At 44.8% G+C, this 26,811-nt stretch overlaps 1 protein-coding gene across 6 annotated transcripts in view; it reads left to right on the plus strand.

Annotated features, from left to right (window-relative positions):
• IKZF1 (IKAROS family zinc finger 1) overlaps positions 1-26,811 on the plus strand; it is a 296,693-nt gene that overhangs the window by 223,366 nt on the left and 46,516 nt on the right. For 5 of the 6 annotated variants that reach the window (XM_068236523.1, XM_068236524.1, XM_068236521.1 and 2 more), the window contains one exon: positions 11,429-11,689. In XM_068236523.1, coding sequence (XP_068092624.1) covers positions 11,429-11,689 — 261 coding nt within the window. The remainder of the gene's footprint in view (positions 1-11,428; positions 11,690-26,811) is intronic. The other variant, XM_068236522.1, reaches the window with a different exon arrangement.

The raw sequence follows: 26,811 nt of genomic DNA on the forward strand, positions 1-26,811 counted from the left end.
CACCTGAGGAGCAGGTGATTAAGCTGTACAAAGAATCCCTCACCAGGGACTTGGTGAGGGCAGGAGAGTCAGACAAGCAGATTCGGCAACAAACGGACAGATACGGTACAAAGACAGAAGGCTAAATCAGAGTAGTATTCAGGCTGAGTCGGCAACAGGATCAGATAGGCAGAAGCACAGAATCAGTAAGCAGAAGAGTAGTCAAGGCTAGCAGGAGGTCATAACAAATAATACAATTCAATAAGTACTTTAGCTATCAACAGAATCTGACTAAGTGTGGATCCCCAGCTCCTGCTGGTTCTAGCACACTTTGGGATCTGACTAAGGTCTAAGTGCTAACACGTAGCATTTGCAACAGCAGACGAGGAGCTACTGACAGGCTGGTCCTATATATACTGAGAGCGCCCCACGGCGCCGCCCCTGTCACTCAGCCAATCAGGAGCACTGCTGGAGTCAGCTGACCGGCCGATCAGCTGACTCCCCTTCTATTCGCATAAAGGTCCTGTCGACTGGTGCGCGCGCGCGTAGCCCTCAGTCTATGTGCAACTGAAGGACCAGGCGGACGGAGGCCGCCGGCTGAGACGCGGAGACAGCCGCCATGCTGCTCACTGCTGCGGCGGCATCTCCGCTATCTATTACCGTACCATCCCCCCCCCCCCAAGGAGTGGACCCCGGACACTTCTTACACGGCTTTTCAGGGTGTAACTCATGAAACTCTTTCTTTAGATCCTCGGCATGCATGCGGCAAACCGGCACCACAAGTTCTCTCCTCCAGGCCATACACCTTCCAATGGACCAGGTACTGTACAGAATTCTGCACTAATCGAGAATCTAAAATCTTCTCGATCTCATACTCAGGTTGGTCATCAATCATCACGGGGGGGGGGGGAAGGAATCCACATGCACAGCAGGCTTCAATAAAGAAACATGAAATGATCTCACACCTCTCATGCTGGCTGGGAGATCAATCACATATGTAACGTCATTAATCTTTCTAGACACAGGGTATGGGCCTACAAATCTGGGTCCTAACTTAGGTGATGGTTGCTTTAACGCCAGATGCCGAGTAGACACCCATACCAAGTCTCCTGGGGAAAACTTCCACTCAACAGACCGCCTTTTATCCGCCTGTTTTTGCTGCATCTGGAAGACTTTTCCCAGAATACTTTTTACAAGCACCCAAATTTCCTTCAATGCCCTTTCCCAATCCTCTAGAGCCGGAAAAGGGTAAGATGCCACTGGTATTGGAGAGAATTTGGGAGATCTCCCCGAAACCACCTGGAAAGGAGAAAAACCTGAAGAGGAACTCTTCAGATTATTATGCGCAAATTCCGCAAATGGCAGGAACTTTACCCAATCTGACTGCGCATCTGCCGCATAACACCTGAGAAATTGCTCCAAGGACTGGTTAAATCTTTCGGTCTGTCCATTGGTCTGTGGGTGGTAGCCTGATGAAAATGACAGGTCCATACTGAGCTGGTGGCAAAAGGCTCTCCAAAATTTAGACACAAACTGGACTCCCCTATCTGACACCACATTCTCCGGAATGCCATGCAGCCGGAAAATGTGCTGGATGAAGAGATCAGCCAATTCCTGGGCCGAGGGGAGTCCCTTCAGAGGAACAAAATGAGCCATTTTACTGAACCTATCATCTACCACCCAGATGACCGACTTGCCCTCAGACCTGGGGAGTTCTCTTACAAAGTCCATAGACAAGTGAGTCCATGGTTCATTTGGCACCGGTAAAGGTTGTAGCGTACCTACTGGTGCTTGACGAGAGGGTTTATTTCTGGCACACACAGAGCACTCTCTCACAAACTCTTTGCAATCAAGAGCCAACGAAGGCCACCATACACATCTGGCCAGTAGGTCCTGAGTTCGAGCAGCCCCCGGATGCCCTGCATTCTTATGAGCGTGGAACAATCTCAAGAGTTGTAGGCGAAAAGGAAGTGGCACAAACAGAACCCCCTCGGGCTTCCCTTCTGGAATATCTTGCTGGTAAGGCCCTAGGGTAACCGCCTAGTCTTCCCAGGTTTCCGTGGCTGCCACCACCAGTCTTTGAGGTAAGATGGTCTCAGGGGTTGATGGCTGAACTGTCTCGGGCTCAAAACACCTAGATAATGCATCTGCTTTGACAATCTTACTTCCCGGTGTATACGTAATGACAAACCTGAACCTTGAAAAGAACAAGGACCAGCGAGCCTGTCGGGGGCTAAGTCTTTTGGCCCCTTCGATGTACTCCAAATTTTTATGATCAGTATAGACCGTGATCGTATGTTCTGCCCCTTCCAGCCAATGGCGCCATTCTTCAAAGGCTAACTTAATGGCTAAGAGCTCCCTATTGCCAATATCGTAGTTCCTCTCGGCTGGAGAGAACCTACGAGAAAAGAAGACACAGGGATGTAGTTTGCCTTGAAGGCCAGAGCGTTGAGACAGCACAGCCCCAACCCCAATCTCCGATGCATCCACCTCAACAATGAAGGGGAAGGTGACATCCACGTGTCTCAAAATGGGAGCAGAACAAAATAACTTTTTCAACGTAGCGAAGGCAGACTGTGCCTCTACTGTCCAATGGTAAGTGTCAGCCCCCTTTTTGGTAAGGTTGGTGAGGGGTGACACCACAGAAGAAAACCCTTTGATGAACTTCCTGTAGTAACTGGCGAAGCCAAGAAATCTTTGGAGTGCCTTCAATCCTACAGGTTGAGGCCACTCTAATACAGCAGAGACTAGAGCCAACGGTAAGTTTTCTATGTTAAACCATTACACCATTGAAAAACTGGGTACGTTTGCAATCGAAAGATTCAGGATCCATGGAGAGACCTGAAGTGGAAATAATATATCCCAAAAAAGGGAATTTAGTGACTTCAAAGAGGCATTTCTCTAACTTCGCATACAACGAGTTCTGCCTCAATTTTCTTAAAACGAACTTCACATGTTTCCGATGTTCTGTTAGATTGGGTGAGAAAATCAGTATATCGTCCAGATACACTAGCACAAATTTTCCCAGAACTTCCCTAAAGACTTCATTGATCAACTCCTGGAAGACGGCAGGAGCATTACACAACCCGAAGGGCATGACCAGATACTCGTAGTGCCCATCGGGCGTGTTGAATGCCGTCTTCCATTCATCACCGTCCCTAATGCGTACCAGGTTGTATGCTCCTCGTAGGTCTAGCTTAGAGAAGATACTGGCATTAGTCACCTGAGCAAACAAATCATCAATCAAAGGCAGTGGATAGCGATTTTTCACTGTGATCTTATTTAAACCCCGATAGTCAATACAAGGTCGTAGCCCACCGTCCTTTTTCTGTACAAAAAAAGAACCCAGCCCCTGCTGGTGACCAGGAAGGATGGAGAAAGCCCTTGGCCAAATCTTCTTTAATGTATTCCTGCATAGCCAGCTTCTCTGGCCCCGACAGATTATAGATATGGCCTCTAGGAGGCATACAACCTGATCTTAACTCTATGGGACAGTCGAAGCTCCGGTGTGGCGGAAGTTTCTCTGCTGATTTTGGACAAAACACGTCAGAAAATTCTGCATACTGCACTGGCACCGCTTTCACCTGAACCTTGGTGGCGCAAACAGCAACTTTCTCCAAACAATGATGATGACAATGGGCTGACCAGCTCTGTAGCTGGCCTGAAGCCCAATCGATCTGAGGGGAGTGTAGTTGCAACCAAGGCATACCCAGGATTATGGTAGAGGTTGCCATTTGCAGGACAAAGAACTGTAGTTTCTCCTTATGTAGAACCCCTATATTACACAACAATAAGGGGGTCTGGGAGAGAGGCTGTCTACACTGTAACGGAGAGTCATCTACCGCTGTGATTAAAATCTGACGGTCTAAAGGAAGGAAGGGAATCCCCAATTTTTTGACAAAGTCATAATCTATAAAATTGCAGAGCCTGAGTCCACGAATGCTTCTGTGGCCGTGGCCCGGCCCTCCCAGGTAATGGATCAAGGGAGGAGTAAGCGGTTATTATCTAGAGGTAAACACGGCTCGCCTAGGGTATTACCTCTGACTACACCTAGGTGGCAGCGTTTCCCGACTTTTTTAGGGCAATTCTGGAGAATGTGACCCTCCTCAACAGTGTTGACAGAGTCTTTCTGACTTTCTGCGATTCTTCTCCACTTGAGTTCACCTAGACTGACCGAACTGCATCGGTTCGTCCTGAGGTGACAAGGGTGGAGAAGAGGCATAGAGAAGAGATCTTACAGCATTTGTCCCCCGCGTTTGTCTTTGATAGCAAAGGTGGCGATCAACCCGCACCACCAATGAAATTGCTTCGTCTAGAGATTTAGGCTCAGAATGACCTAACATCAAATCAGAAACTGCATCGGATAGTCCTGACAGAAAACAGTCTAATAAAGCATACGTTCCCCATCTAGCTGATAACCTCCTAAACTCTGCGGCATAAACCTCCACTGGATTACGACCCTGCCTGAGAGTCTTTAGTTTCCTCTCAGCCGTGATAGCAATATCTGGATCATCGTATATAACGGCCATGGCCTTAAAAAACTCCTGAACTGAGGATAATGCCTCATGCCCTGTGTGAAGACTATATGCCCATGTTTGTGAATCTCCTGACAAAAGGGTCTTTATAAAGGTTACCCTCTGGTTCTCAGATCCTGACAGATTGGGCCTCAACTCAAAATAGGATAGCACACGGTTTCTGAAATTCTGAAAGTCAGATCTATGCCCAGAAAACATTTCGGGTACAGACATACGAAGGTCCGTGAGTGAAGGGGATCGCACTGTATCAATTGTCGTTTGAAGTACCTGTACTGTCCCAGACAGTTGATTGATCTGAGTCTGTTGGATATTGATCACCCCGATAAAATTGTTTACCGCGGTGGTCAGGACTTCAACCTGACTATGCAGTGCGTCCATAATGTTTGGTCTGCTGTTCTGTAACGATTGGTGTCAGCAAGAACTGATTTTCTGATTATTGGTGATCTGCAGTATCACCAATAATACAGATACTATACCTGATTATGTGGTGATCTGCAGAATCACCAATAATGCGAGTATAGCGAGACACAGGACAACCAGATGTAGAGATAGGTGTTTGGTGCAACAGTAATACAGATAGAGATACCAACTCCCCCAGAGACGCTGGTAGAGGGAGATATCTCTATAGAACACAGGAATCAGCACTCCAGCAAGCTGGAGATGCAGATGAACTAGTAATCAGTTCACCCGAGGAGCGGGTGGTGCACAGTAAGACAACGTATACTGATCACCCGTGGAGCGGGTGTTTCAGACTGTACTGCAGCAGGTGATCACCTGAGGGGCAGGAGATCAAGACTGTACTGCAGCTCCTAATCACCTGAGGAGCAGGTGATGAGGACAGTACCGTAGTTACTAGTCACCTGAGGAGCAGGTGATTAAGACTGTACTGCAGCTACTGGTCACCTGAGGAGCAGGTGATTAAGCTGTACAGAGAATCCCTCACCAGGGACTAGGCTCACTGGTGAGGGCAGGAGAGTCAGACAAGCAGATTCGGCAACAAACGGACAGATACGGTACAAAGACAGAAGGCTAAATCGGAGTAGTATTCAGGCTGAGTCGGCAACAGGATCAGATAGGCAGAAGCACAGAATCAGTAAGCAGAAGAGTAGTCAAGGCTAGCAGAAGGTCATAACAAATAATACAATTCAATAAGTACTTTAGCTATCAACAGAATCTGACTAAGTGTGGATCCCCAGCTCCTGCTGGTTCTAGCACACTTTGGGATCTGACTAAGGTCTGAGTGCTAACACGTAGCATTTGCAACAGCAGACGAGGAGCTACTGACAGGCAGGTCCTATATATACTTTGAAGCGCCCCACGGCGCTGCCCCAGTCACTCAGCTAATCAGGAGCACTGCTGGAGTCAGCTGACCGGCCAATCAGCTGACTCCCCTTGTATTCGCATAAAGGTCCTGTCGCCTGGCGTAGCCCTCAGTCTATGTGCGACTGAAGGACCAGGCAAAACTCCACCATGCCAACACATAAGAGAACAAAGCTCCCCCTCACTAATCATAAATAAATCGCTATAGAGCAATTATAAAGTTTTGAGTCTGAGACAATGGAATCAAGATGAAAAGAATCTTTATTTATAGCCAACTCAACAATTAAAAATAATTAAAAACAAGCAGCCAACCAAGGTCACAGGCCCCTAAATAATATTATTTCATCATATACTGAGTCATATGTCAAAATAAACCTAAATAAATCAATTGTTTGCCTGGGGGATCATGTGGACAATTACAAAGCTGTGTCCCATATATTATCTATCAATATTATTGTCTAGAAAGACATCCACCCCACATATAGACCCACAGGGAAACAAGACTTAGTGTATAAATATACAATAAATATTTATCAATCTCCTCTGGAGTAACCACTAAATAAAGTGCTAGTGCTAAGGTATAATCACCAATCAGTGCTAATAATTAACATCTAAATATAATATATATCATAAATAAACACATCATCCTAACATCAATTTATATCAATAAGTAGTGAACAATTCAAAATGTGCAAAAAGCAATGAGGTAGAAAAACAAGTGAAAAAAAGGCATATTAGCATGAAGGTGGATCTGAAAAAACAGCAGCATGAAAAGGATGGCGACATACAAACGCCAATATAGAGTGTTTTATTTAAACTGCGCCAGCTCTCTATCACATTGTCCCTTGGCAGCTTCGGCGGAACTAGTGGGACAGCACGGGCAGCGCTGTTGCAGCCTTCTTAGGTCCTTTTACCTTGTCATTGGGTGAGTCTTCATGTCTTTTCTCCTCTGGTTTTGATCATCACTTGAGTCAATCTCACACTCTATATTGGCGTTTGTATGTCGCCATCCTTTTCATGCTGCTGTTTTTTCAGATCCACCTCCATGCTAATATGCCTTTTTTTCACTTGTTTTTCTACCTCATTGCTTTTTGCACATTTTGAATTGTTCACTACTTATTGATATAAATTGATGTTAGGATGATGTGTTTATTTATGATATATATTATATTTAGATGTTAATTATTAGCACTGATTGGTGATTATACCTTAGCACTAGCACTTTATTTAGTGGTTTCTCCAGAGGAGATTGATAAATATTTATTGTATATTTATACACTATGGGTCTGATTCACAAAGCGGTGCAAACACTTTGCACGCCTGTGAAAAGCCCTTTAGTGATCTGAAGGAATTCGCGCGAACTCCCTCGCGCAAAGTTTTGCGCGCGCAGCGCACCGTGCTTCGCGCGAAGTGCCCATTAAGCCCTATGAGACTTTAAGTAACAAGACTTAGGGCCTGATTCACAAAGCGGTGATAACTCAGTTATCACGCCTAAAAGACTTTAGGCGTGATAACCTTTGCACTAGCAAAATTATCACCGCTTTGTGCTCTAACTCGCGCGAAGCTCCCGCGCGCAAGGTGTTGCGCGCGGGAGCTTCGCGCGAGTTAGAGCACAAAGCGGTGATAATTTTGCTAGTGCAAAGGTTATCACGCCTAAAGTCTTTTAGGCGTGATAACTGAGTTATCACCGCTTTGTGAATCAGGCCCTAAGTCTTGTTTCCCTGTGGGTCTATATGTGGGGTGGATGTCTCTAGACAATAATATTGATAGATAATATATGGGACACCGCTTTGTAATTGTCCACATGATCCCCCAGGCAAACAATTGATTTATTTAGGTTTATTTTGACATGTGACTCAGTATATGATGAAATAATATTATTTAGGGGCCTGTGACCTTGGTTGGCTGCTTGTTTTTAATTGTTTTTAATTGTTGAGTTGGCTATACTGTAAATAAAGATTCTTTTCATCTTGATTCCATTGTCTCAGACTCAAAACTTTATAATTGCTCTATAGCGATTTATTTATGATTAGTGAGGGGGAGCTTTGTTCTCTTATGTGTTGGTTTAATGTAGTTGGAGGTCGATGACCTCTTTCCTCCTGTTTATTTAACCTATTTAGGTGCATTAGGTAATTATTGTTGCCTGAATATGTCTGCTCATTTGGTGTGGTGCTAAAAACTCCACCATGTAACTGCGCGGCGGAGGCCGCCGGCTGAGACAGCCGCCATGCCGCTCACCGCTGCGGCGGCATCTCCGCTATCTATTACAGTCTCTAACTGTAAAAGAGGTAGTGCACATGGAACCTGGAGTTCAGTTTCATATCAGTTCAACTGGAGGTTGAGTTTAACTCAATCCTGTTGTCTTCGGTGTGAACTCTGGTTGACCAGTTTTCCATTCAGGGTGCACTATTCTTAATACTTGTAATAGTAGGTTAGAAGAAATGTGTAACTGAGAGGAAGGTGTAATTTGCCTCCCTGGCAACACTGAAGGTCTACAGCCTAATACACACATATGAGGACTGTCGCCCGCAGTGATTGGGACTAGATCCCTCGGGCCACTGCGTGGCACTAGCCTACAGGAAGGAGTAGTAGAAAAATGTGTTCAGGGGTCAGTTGGACATTACTAAAGATCCAGGATGCCCGTTCGTTAGGGTACATTGGGGGGCTCCCATACATACACCAGATTTTCGCCCAAAGTGTTTCTTAAAGGACCACTATCGCAAATATTGTAAAATTTAAAATACATGTAGCCACATAGAGATAAGCAGTGCATCTCTCCCAGAGTAAAATGAGCCATACATTACTTTTCTCCTATGTTGCTGTCACTTGCAGTAGGTAGTAGAAATTTGACATTACCGACCCATCTCTTCATGGGGGATTCTCAGGGTTTTCTTTTTTTTTTTTTCAAAAGCACTTAGGCCTCGTTCAGACTATACGCGCTGCCGTGCGCATTTTGGCAGCGCGTATAGTGTGCGACACGCAAGAACGGTAGAAGGGCATAGACAGCCCTTCTACCGTTCCCATCATATGCTGCGCTGCGTGGCAGCGCGATTGCCTATCGCGTACTGCATGCATTTTTGTGAATCGCAGCGCAGATCCCATTCATTGTAATGAATGGGATCTGCAGCGCAGCGCATAGGAGCGCAGATGGCGTGCGATCGGACACGTTGCGTTACGATTGCACAGCCATCTGTGCTAAATGATGTGAACGAGGCCTTAAGGTCCGTACACACGCCGGACTTTAGGCAACGACGGGTCCGTCGTTGCCTCCCGCTGGGTGGGCGTGCCAGCGACAGTCCGGCGTGTGTACGCTCTGTCGTCAGACTGATACGGCTGTTTCTGAGCAAACCGCCGGGCGGATCGCTCAGAAACAGCCGTATCAGTCTGACGACAGAGCGTACACACGCCGGACTGTCGCTGGCATGCCCACCCAGCGGGAGGCAACGACGGACCCGTCGTTGCCTAAAGTCCGGCGTGTGTACGGACCTTTAGTGTGTGGCAGTTGCTCTGTCCAACTGCTCAAAAAGTGTGCAGGGAGGCTGGCCAGCATCTTTGTATAAATCCTTTTCAAGGAGTGTCTTTATAAAGAATAAAGGCCATGCTGAGAATCCCCTATGGAGAGATGGACTACCGTATTCTCCGCCGTATAAGACGCTCCGGAATATAAGACACACCCAGGTTTAGAGGGCAAAAAACAGGGAAAAATATATAAACTAAACCTGGTGCATCCATATTTCAGGAGTGTCTTGTACATGCCCTCCCCCAAATGGTGTCCTCCTGTGTACCTCATGTGTGCTCTTATCTCGCCCTGTCTACCCTAAGTGTCCTGCGGTCTACCCCCGTGTCCTGTGGTCTCCCCCCTGTGTCCTCTGGTCTCCCCCCCGTGCCCTGTGGTCTCCACCTGTGCCCTGTGGTTGCCCTCCTGTGCCCTCTGGTCCGCCTTGTGGTTGCCCCCTGTGTCCTCTGGCCCCCCCACCTGTGCTCTGTGGTTGCCCCCCTGGGTCCTCTGGTCACCCCCCTGTGTCCTCTGGTCCCCCTGTGCTCTGTGGTTGCCCCCCTGTGTCCTCTAGTCCCCTCCTGTGCCCTGTGGTTGACCCCTGTGTCCTCTGCCCCCCCCCCTGTGTCCTCTTGTCCCCCCCCCCCCCTGTACCCTGTGGTTCCCCCTGTGTCCTCTGGTCCCTCCTGTGGTCGCCCCCCCTGTGTCCTCTTGTCCCCCCCTGTACCCTGTGGTCGCCCCCCAGTGTCCTCTGGTCCCCCCTGTGGTTGCCCCCCTGTGTCCTCTTGTCCCCCCCTGTACCCTGTGCTCGCCCACCAGTGTCCTCTGGTCCCCCATGGGTTCGCCCTCCTATGTCCTCTAGTCCCCCCAGCGTCCTCATGTTTCCTTGCTGGGCTGAGCCTGGCCTGTCACCCGCTTATGTCTCTGACCGACCTAGCCCCCCCCCCCCTGATTATGTCTCCATGTCCCCCGTGCAGTGTCAGCAGCTTACCTCCTCCATCTTTCCCGCGGCGATTGAAGACATCCAAAACAACCAGCTTCCCCGTGCGGGTTCCTCTAGTGCCATCTTGTAATGATGCGTCATTAGAAGCCGGCACTAGAGGAAGCCACACAGGGAAGCCGGATGTCTTCAATCACCGCGGGCAAGGTGGAGGAGGTAAGCTGCTGCCACTGACACTGCACGGGGGACCTGGAGACATAATCGGGGGGCCAGGAGACATAAGTGGGGGGCAGGATAAACTCACAGTGGGGAGCCAGGCCCAGTGGGGACACAGGCAGGGAATCCCCGATGGCGGCAGTTCGTATCGGTGGGCGTTTCTAAGTCGGGGATTCCCTGCCTTTGCCGTATAAGACGCAGGGACTTTTCCTCCCCATTTTTGGGGGAGAAAAAGTGTGTCAAATGGGGGGGGGGGGGGGTTGGGAAGTGCGTCTTATACAGCGAAAAATGCGGTAGCTTAAAGGAATACTGTAGGGGGGTTGGGGGAAAATGAGTTGATCTTACCCGGGGCTTCTAATGGTCCCCCGCAGACATCCTGTGCCTACGCAGCCACTCACCGATGCTCTGGCCCCGCCTCCAGTTCACTTCTGGAATTTCAGACTTGAAAGTCTGAAAACCACTGCGCCTGCGTTGCCGTGTCCTTGCTCCCGCTGATGTCACCAGGAGCGTACTGCGCAGGCACAGACCATACTAGGCCTGTGCAATACACTCCTGGTGACATCAGCGGGAGCGAGGACACGGCAACACAGGCGCAGTGGTTTTCAGACTTTAAAGTCTGAAATTCCAAGAGTGAACTGGAGGCGGGGCTGGAGCATCGGTGAGTGGTTGCGCGGGCACAGGATGTCTGCAGGGGACCATTAGAAGCCCCGGGTAAGTTCAACTCATTTTCCCCTGAGCCCCCCCCCCCCCCTTTATTCCTTAAAAACCTGTCGGTAATGTCAGATTTCTACTACCTACTGTAAGTGACAGCAACATAGAAGAAATATAATTTATGGATAGCTGTGGTCAAACATACAATACCTCTAGTATCATTCCATGTTTTGACACATGACTCCTGTTATATTGTATCTACTAACCAGTGTGCTGTATTCTCTCTTTTAGCTGGTAATATTAAAGTAGAGACTCACAGTGATGAAGAGAATGGCCGTGCCTGTGAAATGAATGGGGAAGACTGCGCAGAGGACTTACGAATGATTGATGCAGCAGGGGAGAAAATGAATGGCTCACTGAACGGACAAGGCACCAAAGCCTTGACAGGAGTTGGAGGTATTCGACTTCCTAACGGGAAACTAAAATGTGATATCTGTGGGATAATATGCATCGGCCCCAATGTACTCATGGTACACAAAAGAAGCCACACTGGTAAGGCCTGGCATAGTTCTTTCTTTAAAGGCCGAAACAATTATGCGTCATGGCATGCTCTAAGTGCAGTGAACATGTGGCTTTATATGAGGCAGTTGGCCACTTACACAATGTAAGTTTTACTTTTTTCTCGAAACAGCTGTGACATCAACAATTACATGGTAGTTTTTCTTATATAACACAAACACTATCTTTGTTGCTAAATAATATAAGTTAGTCTTCAGGCTCTAAAGTTCAACCAGGGTATACACCTCTCACATTTTTGTAGTTTTTGAAAATATTTTATTTTATCTTTTCATGAGGTAATGCTGCAGATATGACACTTTGATACAATGTAAAGTAGTCAATTTACAGCTTGTATAACAGCATACATTTGCTAGTCTATTAAAATAAGTCTGTATGTAATTAAATGGGAGTATTGTTATCAGCTAAATATCCTCAATGGCGTTCCACACCCATGGCTATCTTCTTGTAAACAAAGGATAGAACATGCAGGTAATATTCTAAGAAAGCAATTGGTACTACAACAAATTAATTTCTCTTCCTCTCTTTCTTATTGATGCAAAAAATTAACAACGATAATTACCTACAAGAGTAATAAATACACCAGGTACGAAAATTACAGAAAAAATAATCCAATCAATATCTCAGCAAAAATGTGTGCATTCCTTTTTAAGAAGCATAGGTGTCACAGAGAATAAAATAAGCCTTAAAGGGAGCTTATTTATGAAAATGTACTGTATTTTTTAGGTGACAATGCCAGCTTGTTTCAAGCCTATGAATCTTTCTCAGGCCTTAAAAGACAGTAGAGTCTGACAAAAAAATAATAATAATCAAAATCATATATACAAAAGTAGCTACTCAAACTCCATATATCCGAGGCAGTGTAAAACGCAGGACAGGGGCAACCATCCAGGCAGTCACAAATGACACATGTCAAGACCCAGCGTAATGTGCCTGGGTCTTGAGATATCCAGTTTTGAAGTATGGAGTTACTCTTGTATCCCCAGCGTAATGTGCCTGGGTCTTGAGATATCCAGTTTTGAAGTATGGAGTTACTCTTCTATGAGCCAAATATTTTTTATCAGATCTCCACTGTCTTTAAGGGCCTAAAGAAGAATAATCGAATCAAAACAAGCTGGCATTGTTGTGGCGTACTAGAAACTACAGTATATTATAAAGAAGCTCCCTATAAGCTGTTTGGAGGAGACAAAAGGAAACCGAGAGCCCAATATAGTGTAGTATCTCAGTAACAATTGGTCAGGTGTAACAAAGTAATGGTTATACTCACAAACGTGGATAGCCACAAAGGCAACCACTGGATAAGCAGGCGGGAAGATTTATTACTTTATACTGTGAGTAACGTCCCATTGTCCAGTCTTTCTTTCTACAAGGGAGGTGAGTCCACCAACTTTCCCCTTTTAAACAGTTTTTAATCGATTTTACTCTACTTGACGCCTCTGTGCTACTGCTTTACAAACTCCCTATAAGACGTGTTATATTCTCTGTGAATCCAATGCTTCAAAAAGAGGAATACACAAATTTTTTAGAGATACTACTTTATTGAATTTTTCATTATTTTTTGTACCTGGTGTATTTATTGTTCTTGAAAATATATATCACTGTGAAGTTTTTGCATCAATAAAGGAAGATAAAGAAATTTGTTGCAATAGTAGGCACTATCTGCAAGGAGTTTGTATGTTCTCCTGCTGTCTGTGTAGGTTTCGTACATGCACTCCGGTTTCCTCCCACATCCCAACAACATAAAAATAAGTTGATTTGCTTTCCCCTAAAATTGGCCTTAGACCGTCCATTATGGACATATATGTATGGTAGGTATTAGATTGTGAGCTCCTCTGAGGGACAGTTAGTGACATGACTAGATACTCTGTAAAGTGTTGCAAAAGATGTTGGTGCTATATAAATTATAATAAATACCAATTGTTTTCTTGAATATTACCTGTATGTTACAGTATATCCTTTTTTAACATGAAATCCATCAAAACAACTCAAAACACAGTAATTTATTTCTAAACTGCTGGCAACAAAAGTGAGTATACCCTAAATGCCGCATGAGCCTGCATGCATTTCGCATGAGTGTCCAGTTTTTGGGCCAGAACATCCCCATCTCCCCAGAGTGTGTCCTTCTACTGTAGTTGTAGAGGTACTGGGTGATGGCTTTCTCCTGCTCTAGCAGGCAAGAGAACATAAGGAGGGTCGAATTCCAGCGAGTCGGGCTATCGCAAATCAGGCGTCTCACCGGCAACTTGTTTCTCCGCTGAATATAGGCAAAGTGTGCCATGGCCGTGTAAGACCGCCTGAAATGCCCACACACCTTCCTGGCCTGCTTCAGGATGTCCTCTGAGCCTGGGTACTTTGACACAAATCTTTGAATGACTAGATTCAGTGCATGTGCCATGCAGGGTACATGTGTCAGCTTTCCCGAATTCAAACCAGAAATGAGATTGCTGCCGTGCGGGGTCAGCCACTGATCCACCTGTTTGTTAAGAGCAGCCAGGAGAGCTGCTCCAGTGTGACTTTCCGCTTTGAGGCAAGACATGTCTAAGATGGCGTGACACCCTTGTACCTGGCATGCAGCATAGGCTCTGGGGAGCTGGGGCTGTGTAGCTAGAGAGGAGATCGCAGCACCAGTAGAGTTGAACTGCCACCAGCCAAGGAGGAGGAGGATGACGACGACAGCGAAGAGGATGTAGCAGGAGGAGAGGAGGTGGCAGGAGGCCTGCCTGCAAGCCGTGGAGGTGTCACAACTCGGTTCGCTGCACAGCAACGTACTCCCTGCTTGTCAGCGGTCACCAGGTTGACCCAATGGGCTGTGTAAGTAATGTACCTGCCCTGACCGTGCTTGGCAGACCAGGCATCCGTGGTCAGGTGGACCCTTGACCCAACGCTGTGTGCCAGAGATGACATCACTTGCCTCTCAACTTCACGGTACAGTTCGGGTATTGCCTTTTTAGAGAAATAATTGCGGCCTGGCATCTTCCACTGCGGTGTCCCAATGGCCACAAATGTACGGAAGGCCTCAGAGTCCACCAGCTGGTATGGTAACAGCTGGCGAGCTATGAGTTCCGCCAAGCCAGCTGTCAGACGCCGGGCAAGGGGGTGACTGGCAGAAATTGGCTTCTTCCGTTAAAAGATTTCCTTCACAGACACCTGGCTGTTGTGGGCAGAGGAGCAGGAACCGCTCAAGGTCAGAGGCGGAGTGGAGGAGGGTGGCTGTGAAGGTGCAAGGGAGAAAGCGGCTGAAGATGCTGCACCTGAAGGAGGAAGAGGAGAAGGAGGGTGGCTTTACTTTTGTGGGCTGCTTTTGATTAGGTGCTCTTCCCATTGCAGTTTGTGCCTTTTCTGCATGTGCCTTCGTAAGGCAGTTGTTGTTGTTCCATGGCTCAATTTTTGGAGGCAGAGAGAACAGATGGCATTGCTCTGATCTGAGGCAGACACATTAAAAAATGTCCAAACCGCTGAGCCCCCCTGGGGTGATGGAACTATGGTGGCATCAGCAGCTGACGTTGAAGGACATGTTGGCTGGCTGTCCATAGGTGGCGATACATGGTGCCGGACACTGCCACCAGCTGTTTTTGATGACGAGCTCCCCCTGCTTCTTTCAGGAACTCGTCTCCTCCTACTCCTCTCTGATTCCCCCTCTGAACTGTCCCCCTGTTCATCTCCTCCATTGGAAACCCACGTGGCATCCGTATCATCATAATCATCCTACCCAGCTTCGCTTGCCTCAGACACCTCATAAACTGCACCAACAGCAGGTACTTCATCCTCCTCCTCCTCACACGTTATGTCCATAGTGTCGCCTAACTTAGACATATGAGGTGGTGTAACTTGCTTAGCGCCTTCATCTTGTTGAGGCAGTAGTGGCTGTGAATAAGTTATTTCCCCACCAAATAACTCCTGTGAAGTGTCAAATGCAGCGGATGTGGTGCTTGTAGTAGCGCTGGTGGCTGCGGAAGATGAGGTGTTCTGTGTTAAATAGTCAATCTTGGGAGTTGATGGGGCGTGCATTCTTCTGAGCACTGTACTTTGGTCCAGGGCCGCACGGTATCACATCAGCACGACCTCGCACAGACCTGCCGGTTGCCTTCCTCTGGGTCTATCACTGCCTCTACCTGTTTTGTCCGTTTTGTCCATATCGGGGAGGGGGGATGAAGTGAAAGGTATGCACTGACTTGATTAATACAATGTGCAGTCACGCAGGTGCAGTTAACAGGTATGCACGGAGTGGTATATCACACTGCGTGCGCTCACGTAGGTAGGTGAACACAACAGGTAGGTATATGCAGTGATGGCTATTACAAATTTGCACCTGTCTCACACACACACACACACACACAGGTGAACAGGTGCAATGACTGGTGGTATTAACAAAAAGTAAATAGTGAAAAATATATATATAAAAAAATAACATAAATATATAATAAAAAATAAATAAACATGGGGGGGGGGGGGGACAATCAGACCCCACCAACAGAGAGCTCTGTTGGTGGAGGGAACAGGGGGGGATCACTCGTGTGCTGTGTTGTGCGGCCCTGCAGCTTGGCCTTAAAGCTGCAGTGGCCATTTCAGTAAAAAAGGCCTGGTCTTTAGGGGGAGTTAACACTGCAGTCCTCAAGAGGTTACAGGACAACTATTGATAAAAAAGTTTTATTTTTCAATACTCTGTATTAGGGTTCACATTACCACTAGTGCTAGGGGCACTTTATTTATTCCCACAGTTCTCTCTGTCTGCTTTAAAATCATCCTTCACTCCTAACACAGCTCACAAATACTTCACTGTGTTCTCCTCACAGCATGGAGTAACACTTATCAGGGGCGGTAAGGCCTCGGATACATTACACGCATTGCTGTCCATATTTCGGCAACGCGTGTAGGAGGCAGACACGCACGAACATCAGAAGTGCATAGACTGCACTGTCTGATGCTCACACTGCATGCGTTCCGTACCCGTGCGGTGCACAAACGCATGCTGCATGCATTTTTTAGCAAAACATGTGGCTGACCCATTCACTACAAGTGAATGGGATCAGCCACACAATGCATGCAAACGCAGATGGCGTGCACTTGTACGCATTGCGTTCCGATCACACGGCCATCCGCGTGTGATAATGTGAACGAGGCCTAATAGGCGAACACTGCAAATGCAGTGCTGGAGACTTAGGCGCAGCCGGCGCCACCATAGACCGTAATAGGAATTACGGCTATAGCGGCGCACAGTCAGTAACTTCGGCACCGTCAGAAGACGGAGCTGAAGTTACTTTTAAAACACTATAATTCACCTTCCAGCAATAGCTGGAAACCAAATTACTTAATTCTCCACTATCCTCATGGACCTAGAGGGGGAATAGTATTTAACACTTGTGCAGCAGCAGGATAGGCCATAACGGCTGTATCCTGCGCCCAAGTCTCCCAGCGGCGGTTTCTCTCGGATGCCTAACAGGTATCTAGATGTGCTGTAATATTGCTGTAATATAACTAGCAGTCAGGGAGATATGTATACACCACTCCTGACTGACTGCCTTTTAATGCTACACTTCTGGCAGTAAGTAACAAAGCTCTGGCTGCTCAGTGCTGTCCATGAAGAGAGGGAGAGAAATCTTGATAAAGATTTACTAATAATGCATTTCTGAGCAGTGAGGTAGGTGAGGACAATAAACACACATTGCTGGAAACTTAACCCCTTATCACCACCTGAATAAGATTCTTTCAGCGAGGTGATTACCAGACTGTACACTGAGGAGTTGATAGCAACCCCATGTGCGGGAACATGGTCCAGCCCTGCAGAGCCAAAACATTTTGTATTTGTAGGCGTCGGGATGATTTTACAGCAGAGAGGCAGAGCAGTGCGAGGAAAGAAACTGCTCCTAATACTTGTGGTAATGTGTGCTCTGACATGCAGCATTTTAAAAACAGTTGCTTTAATCAATAGAGGTCCTTGAAGGGGAACACCACTAGGGATGGCCCTGCTTAGGAGAACTCATGGAGAAGCATGTGATCAGTTTGATCAGCTGATAGATTTGTAAGGTTCTGATTTGCTGGTCCTGATCATGTGTTAAACCAGGAAGTCATCACATCAAATCAGGACCTTACAAATCTATCAGCTGATCAAACTGATCACATGCTTCTCCATGAGTTCTCCTAGGCTGGGCCATCCCTAAACACCACCTGCAGTGGTCAATTAGTTAACCTCCTGAGCGTTACGTAGCTCAGGAGGTTTTGTTACTTTTTGCCCGATAGCAAAATAATTTGGTCACATGGCTTTAAACCTTTTAGCTAGCACTAGGCTAGCTAGTAAATGTGTTTGGCACCCCCCGATCCCCGCCGCTCCCCCGTTTATACATTACCCAGCCTGGATCCAGCAATCGGCGCATCCTCCCCGGACAGCTCCGCTATTCAATATGGGGAGGATCACAAATGACATCATGATGTCATGCACAAACCCGATCCTACCCATAGAGAGACCGGAGCTGTGATGGGAGGCTGCACGATCGCTGGATCCAGGGGGGGTAATGTATAGATGGGGGATCGGGGGGTGATTTTACTAGCTAGCCTAGTGCTAGCTAAAGGATTTACAGTCATTTAGGAAAATAATTTCATTAAGGGGGACTCCTGGGGCCAGAGAGCGGTATGCCCGACACAGTGTCGGGCATACCGCTAAGGAGGTTAAACCAATTTTAAACAGCACTCAGTGCTGTTTATCCTACACAACTCCCTGTGCTTCCCGTATCCTACTCTGCCAGTTGTAAGTCTTGACCTTTTCATGCAGCCTTGACCCTGCTCTGCCAGCCACTAATCTTTATTTTTTCCTGTGACCTCAACATTACTTTGCCAGCCGCCAGTCCTGGTCCTGGTCTTGCCTGGGTACTATTAAAACAAAAAATATTGATTGTGTTAACTATACAGTATGTATTAACCTATTAACTATTAATCATTTTGAGACCAGTGAGCCCCTGCATATCAACATTTGAGGCTTCTGCCTCTTGAAAGTGCTGCCCCTGGTTCCACCTGGTCATATTTTTCAGTTTAGAGAACACTTACCACAGTGGGTCCCCTGAAAGTCAACAAAGTCATTAGAAGCAGAAGACCTATTTTTGGGAGACTTTTGCTGAAATATAACAGAAGCAGAGCTTAGGAGACATGGTAGAGAAGTGAGTACATTTGAAATGTGAAGCCAAAAGACGGCTCACCCTGCTGAGTCAAACTCCTGAGTGGCGTTAATGCTATTCCCCCAATCTTTTGTTTTCTGATTTGAGCTCCAGATTTTGCTGGTACCCAACTTAGTCACTGAGCACAGCTATAGCAGTAATTCTCATTATGGTCTATGGCGGCGCTCAAAGCAGTGCACCGAAATGAGCTGAGTCAAACAAAGTGGCCTGCAGCTTTTGGTACCCGGTATCTGGGCCAGGACACTGTCTGCATGGTGTTTGTATGCTCCTCCTGTTTGGTAGGGTTTCCTCCCACATAGATCATGATGGACATATGACTATTGTAGAGATTAGCCTATAAGCCTCTTTGAGGGATAGTTACTGACAAGACTTTATACTGTGGAAAGCAATGCATAGGAGGTCAGTGCTAAATAAATACACAATAAACAAAAAGAAGCAGCAATAAATTTGCATGTTGCAGACACTCATGAGTAAATGCAAATCACAGTTTAGAAAGTTCTGCTAAATGCTAATGAATGAATGAATGCAGGAACACTGAATTGCAACATATCCTTTGATTTTAGGCAATTTGCAGAAATGTCCATGTCACAGTTGTTTTGGAACTTAGTATTTTACATTTTGTAAGGTTGGTGGGGGCCTAATTTAAAAATGTAACCACACAAAATTATTATCAATATTTCTTTAATTTCATTTCTTAACTGTCTGTATAAAGAAATGTATTTAAGTGTATTTAAAAAAACACAATAATGGTGTAGCCCAGGGCTGTGCCAGTGATCAGTCAAACTGAGGCAGCTGTCTGGGAAACTGTTGGGGTTTTCCACTCTCACTGAGAAGGAGGAAAGCACCTTTTGTCCACAAGCCTAGCCAGTCGGTAACATAGGAATTTTGCTTTAGGCCATGTATAAAAAAGTAGATAGATAGATAGATAGATAGATAGATAGATAGATAGATAGATAGATAGATTGTATATATTTCATATTTACCTCTTGCAGCCAGCAGGTGAGGTCCAATAGAACAACTAACCTTATGTAGCCTTTCCCTTATCCACTGTAGCTCTGAGACCAGAATAGCTATTGCCACATTTTAAAGGGGATTACACACCATTGATCTTATGTGACTAGAAGCTTCTATCTCCTGACAGTAGTATCACTTATATGGTTGAATCTGATGTTTAAATCTGCAGTTGAACTAATAGTTCATAAATTTAAAATAGTATCATAGCCATGAGGAGGTGCAGTCTGAAATGGAAAATAGACCTGAAATGATTTGCAACACTTATAATAATAGCTGACAGTCCTGGTACATGGTAATTGTCAATATGCGAAGATATATCGTAGCTACTACTCAAATGGAAGGAAGGTACGTAGAAACACCCTTTAAACTGAGTTGAGAGCTATCACCAGTACCACTCAGATATTGGATGGCTTTATCTGCCATTTATCTGCTTTGGCAAGTATTTATTGCACACTTTAACATTTTCTATCATTTATAAATTATAATCAAAAGTTTAATAAAAATAGCAGAACAATATTTTAGGACATAGGCAGTACCATTTAAATGCACTACAGTCTAGTGGTTCATGCCATAAATTACTGCTGGTGATTGAAGTTCATGGAAGTTTGTGAAAAGTATAAGGCCTCCATTCAGCTGTTGCCTCAGACCACAGATTGACTAAGCACACCCCTGGTTAAGCCACATTATTTGTCTAATTAGAATTTATATTATTTATTGCATGTTAATATTTCATCTAATTCCATATGAATTGCTCAGTTATGGAATTTTTGAAAGATGAAGCTTGCTGAAGAATGCAGATGCTGGTTTCAGACTTGTACTTAAAATAAAGGGCAGCATAATGAACATTTCTGTTCTTTATAACCTATATGCTTACAGCAGCATTACACACTATTTTCATGTCAATGCTTTGATTTGAACAGGCCCTCAAGAAGTCCTTGCTAAGAATAATACATTGCACATTGTCCTAGCACTCTACTTGTGCTGGATAGTACTAGAAGAGCCCAGAAATCACAAGCAGTGTGAACAAGCCCTAGACGCATATGTATGAGGAAAGTTTTCTGCTTTCGAACCGATTTTCGCTCCTCAGCCAAGTGCTTTAAAAATCCCTTTATTGCAAATCCATAAAAGCACAGGTCTCAAGGATTGCTAACATGTTTCGGACCTTCATAGGTCCTTAGTCACAGCTATGATTTTTACAGCACTTGGTTGTGGAGTGGACATCGGTTTTATTGTGTCTACTGGAGTGCCATCCAGCTGTGGCATAGCTACAGTACCATTGGACTACATTGCAAATTTTACATTGGGCTCCCACCAATATGGCATAAATAATAATCACCTGACACAGACCACCAAAACCAGCTTTCCAAGGACTGTGTGTCAACAGTGTAAGCAGAGGAAAAGGAATGGTTTAGTTAGTGAATGCCACTGTTTAAAGCACATAATAGGCTTCAATTCACTAAGCTTAACTCTTGTCTTTAATAACTCTTCTGAGCTGTTTTACAGTTATCACCATGGTGATATAATTGTGATAACTGTAAAACAGCTCTGAAGAGTTATTAAAGACAGGAGTTAAGCTTAGTGAATTGAGGCCATAGAGATAATTATTACCACTATAGAGCCAATAAAGAGCTATTGCAGTGACTGGAGAAGGATCCCATTTGGACCCCTCTGGTCCATGGGCCCTGCTGCAGTCATGACATCCCCTATTGCTACGCCACTGGCGTCCACATAGACGATAGCGGTTAGTAGAATAGCTGTAAAATTACAGATATTCTCTATTGGGCAGTGGTAATTCCGACATCAAAATATTGGTAAAATTTACCAATATTTTACTTAGATCGCTAAACCTAACCCTATTCTCACATAAGCTGTACCTCTACCGATGCCCAACCAACCCCCACAAGCAATGCCTAACCATAACCGGCCCTAAACACCACCCCACCCTTATCTCTGACAATATCCGCAACACTTTCAATGATAAATATGCCCTCCCCTCCACTATTTATCGGCTGCCTGCAGTGCCCAAATTACCCCCTGGGAGCCACTATACCCACAATTAACTTTGCGGTCCTGCTTCCCTGGCATCCAGTCCTGCTCCAGTTAGTGTTGTTTCAGCTGGATTATAATTAAGGGTAGAGCAGGCAACTAAATTCATATATTTCGATTCACAAAGATGAAAAGGTATAATAGGTTTATTTATTTAATTAATTATTGTGTAACACATGCTAAGCATGAAGGTTATTAAACATCAACACTGTGTAATCCTATTAACATATGCATTATTGTTAAAAATAGATTTGTACATACCCCATGCTTTTTCAGTCTATGATACTTAATCATGGAAAGTTAATTAAAATGAGAACTATTCAGATACAATATATTTGGCTAGAATAATCACATCTATGAACTGGACACATTACACAGCAAGACACCTGCATTCTTCTTGCATGTTTTCTGTGAAAATCTGTGGTGGCTTTTTCTTTCAGTTGTGTTTGTTTCCATTTGTTGGTTGGTTGTTGATATGCAGATGGGTATTTTGCTTACTATCTATTGACCTCACTTTGTTTAAACAAACAGCTGTCATTATTTAAAGTTATTTATGATCTAGCAACACAAGGCTAAATAATTTGTACTTCTTCAGCGACCATCTACAGACCATTGTGCATGCCATGGTGGTTGCCAATAGGAATTAACTGCATTACAGAAAGGTGGGGAAGGAGGAGAACTATGGAATCTGTAACTTCTAATCTAGATAACACATTTACAGTCGGTCCACACCAACCAACCAAACCTTTCCAAAGATATATAGGACTTAACTGCAATTTATCCATTTCTGAAGACATATTTAGAAAGTTTTGTATATACAGTAAATTAAACCATAAATTTGCTATCTCAATAGATAAAAAAAAAGTTTTCACATTGTTAGAAATATCCGCTTCAGGCTTGAAAGTTTCCTGTTCAAAATTCTCCTGCTAAAGCATTTTCAGAATTGAGGATTTTGACCTACTGGGATCAGTTATGGTCAAGATACAGTCATGGGCAAGTTTGATGAACTCTTCTAATGTTCAGGTATTTTTAAGTGTATACTATTTAAAAATCTATTTACTGTAGTACAGCTTTCCAGGCTACTATATCCAGTTCACCTGACTTCCATGCAATCCTGAGACTGTACTTGTAACAGAATGAAGACACAGCATGTAGTCCACTCAATAGCATTAAAAAGTACCATACAATTCGGCAAAATATTAATACAATAGAAATATAAGGCATCAGCTATAAGCTCCGCACATGGCAGCCACATGTGCATCTCCCTATGACTTCGGTCACCCCCACTCTCACTGGGTACGGGCAATCAAGGAAGTTGAGTTCCCCGGGGCCCAGTGGGATCATGCACCCAGGGTCCTCAAACAGATGGTCTTGTACATTATACCAAAAACATTTTAACAATTTACACTCTTCAGACTCCTCAAACTCATGCTTAGGCACCCAGGTCCTGCTAAATTGCTAATTTCTATCATGTATGGAGTGTGTCAGGACCTCCATTTACTTAATGCTTTTGACCTCCCGGATCCACTCGGGGATAGTCGGGGCATATGTAGACTTCCAATGACTGGCAATTAACAGTCGAGCTGCGTTGATCAGGTGTTTGGAGAGCGACTTTACCCAGGCGCCTAGGCAAGTTTTTTGGAGAAGATAGTACGTGGGATCTGTGGTAGGAGCAGTAGAGGGGTCGTCTTATACGCCCAGTTGTCTTATATGCGCCAGAAAATACGGTATGTGCCATAAGAACTACTCTCTGCCATTGTCTGTGAACGTGCTACCTAGCGAAGACTGCCATTTAGTACATAAGGACGTAACAGACTCCTTGCAAGTGATCATCATAGTATAAATCCAAGAAATTCCCCCCATCATGTAGTTCTCACTGGAGCAGAGGAGTTCAAATTCAGTCATATCACAGGGCAAAGTTGTTCTGGTACCCACACTGGTCAGAAAGTGCTTAAACTGAGCATTGAACCAATTATCCAATTGCGGGAGCATTAAGCGAGAGTGAATTACATTAAGTTTAACCATGATCTCTTTTCTAATAAATGAGAACTCAGAGCTTTGGACCCCGCCAGTTCCTATAAGCCATTTTACAGGTTCCCAGAAGGAACAATGGGTTATCCAGGAGGGGACGCATAGGAGACGGCCAGTAGGACAAGGAAGCATGGGTGCTATATTTACGGAAAAGCTGCAGAGTAGATTCAGTCACCGGGTGGGAGATTTCCCGGGGTGGCCCTCTCATACTTGTCCATGGAAGATGATATAAATGCGGGTGAGCGATATCAAATTCCATCGATACACACTTTTTAAGTGCAGAGTGCTAATGCCAATCCACTATTTGAACAAGTGCGGCCGCCACGTGATATAGTTGTAAATCGAGGATAGCCATGCCACCACTGTCTTTCGGCAGAGTAGTAATAGAGTATCTAAGCCTCTAGTTTACTCTTCCAGACAAAGCGTTGGAAATATTTGCAATTTTCTTTAAAGTAAGTGAGGGGGGCTGCCACCAGAAGAGTCTGGAAGACGTAGAAGAACCTTGGTAAAAGATTCATTTTTATGATGTTAACACGGCCAAACCAAGAAAATTTTAGTTACATCACATCTCTGGAGATTTGCTTTTGCGGTAGACAATAATGGCTTATAAGTAAAGTGGATTACATCTCTAGGGATTTGGTACCCATGTATGTCAGAGCCCGTGGGGACCATTTAAATGGAAAATTTGACTCTAATATAGTCTGCAGGGAGGGACACAATGTGACATTCAGGGCCCTCACATTTATCATAATTTATCATAAAATTTGATATTCTCCCATAAATGGTAAATTCTTCCAGTAGATTTGGGATAGAGACATGAGGGGACGTGAGATAAAACAATAAACACTTGCAATTATATATAAATAATTATATGTATGCTTGGTAATGCATAGTTTAGGCTGTATTTCTCATTTCGCATAAGGCCCCTACATTTCAGAATCCAAGGATAACTTGAAACTTGCGAATTTTTTTATCCCTTAGTTTTGTTTTGCAGTCAAATAAGTAAATAGTTCAGAGCTCCTATAACACTAAGCACTCAAGTGTTTTACATACTAGAAACTAGAAGCTTGGGAGATTCTGATTCCTCTGAGCTTCAGAGGTGAGCAGTATAGGTGGAGTCCCAAGCGCTGCCATTGCCCAGGACAACCACCTGCATGCTACACTACTGGGGGCAGAGTACGTAGTACCCCAGTGTCCTCACCGCCAGGGAAACCACCCACAACTACTACCCACATTTTAAACACAAACACAGGGAAAGACATGCGTTTTCTCCCAAACAGCACCTGGCTATTTAAATGGTCTGCAGGGAAGCCTATTAGCAAATTTAAAGACTCTGCAAGTACCAGATTAGATTGAGCATGGGCTGAACAGATTACTGTCCTAGATGGAGTCATTCAGTTTCACAAAATAATACATTTACATGGTAGCAGGGGCCACGCATACAGCCAGTCTCCAGGCCCCCACCTACCACTACTATGTCACCTAAGTGCTAACTTTGCCTGTAGGATGCTCTAAGCAAGAAACAGAGGTAGGCAGTACAGCAGTATGTGAAACTGAATGTCTTCCAGGACAGTAATCAGTTTATCCCATGCTATATTTGGTACTGCAGGTACAGACGTCCTTGCAGTGTCTTTACATTTGCTTATAGGCTTCCCTGCAGACAATTTAAATAGCTAGGTGATGTCTGTGAGTGAACACATGCCTTTCCCTATGTTTGTGTTAATGTTGTAAATACACCATGCATTTTTTAGGCAGATAGATGGTTCGATGGATAATTTCTGACATGTTCGATCTCACTTTCGATCGGTTTACCGCTCGTTTTCTGATAGAAGTGAAGGGAAATTGATAAGAAAAGATAAGAGAATCAAGCGGGAAATTGAGCGGAGAAACAAATCGAAACACGATCGAACGGGAAATCGACCACAAAAACACATCATGTATCCCCAGCATAAGATTCTGATTGCTGTCTGTAAATGTAGATTTGTAATTTTGTAAAGCGGAGTACTTGAAATGATTACAAGATAGGGATTATTCAAGCTTGAAGTAAAGGTATACACACACACAATAACTGCTGCCCGCAAAGAATAGGGATTGTTCCCTCGAGATATAGATCGGTGCATTGTGTTTTTGCTTTTGATGAAGCAGGTTTATCTCGTGAAATGGCTGTTGGGCCTCACACCTTTCAATGTCTGTCGGTTGTCTGAGGATGTATTAAAGGTGAGATTTAATGGATTCCTTGGTTCGGTGCCCGGATTCTTTTTTACTTCACATGGATGATCAGGACAAGAATGCATTACCTCTCCCTCATCTTGAAAAATACCCCACATGCACATTAAAATCCATGCTGGGTGGGATTGATGTGGGGGGCAGATGCCAGATGACTGTATAAGGAGGCTCAACATTGGAATATGTAACTACACGGAATCAAGAATATTCTTGTACACGTATTCCTCTGACCTTTAATCAGCTTTAGTGCACCGGCCAAAAATAGAAAATGTTTAAAACCGTTTAAGAAGTAAGAAAGCAGTTTACCACAGTAATACACAAATGTTGAGTTAAACACTACCAATAATTTAGTGTACACATGAAATTACATGTTTCACAGATTACTGCCCACTTCCTCAGGAAAATGGGTGCTTTAAAATAAACAATGACTAGGAGCTTCTGTAAGCTTACTGAGGTAAGCCTTTTTCTTGTCTTATCATTTATATTTTTGTGGGGCGCCTCTTCCATGTATGCAAGTTTATGTACCCCAGAGGACAGTGAGACCACTGATCTGCCTTCAGATGTTTTCTCTTCGGTTGTCCTGCAGATTAGACTCCGGGGATTTGTCCCAAATTC

The sequence above is a fragment of the Hyperolius riggenbachi genome, chromosome 5 (genome assembly GCF_040937935.1).
Source record: "Hyperolius riggenbachi isolate aHypRig1 chromosome 5, aHypRig1.pri, whole genome shotgun sequence".
In the NCBI taxonomy this organism is placed as follows: domain Eukaryota; kingdom Metazoa; phylum Chordata; class Amphibia; order Anura; family Hyperoliidae; genus Hyperolius; species Hyperolius riggenbachi.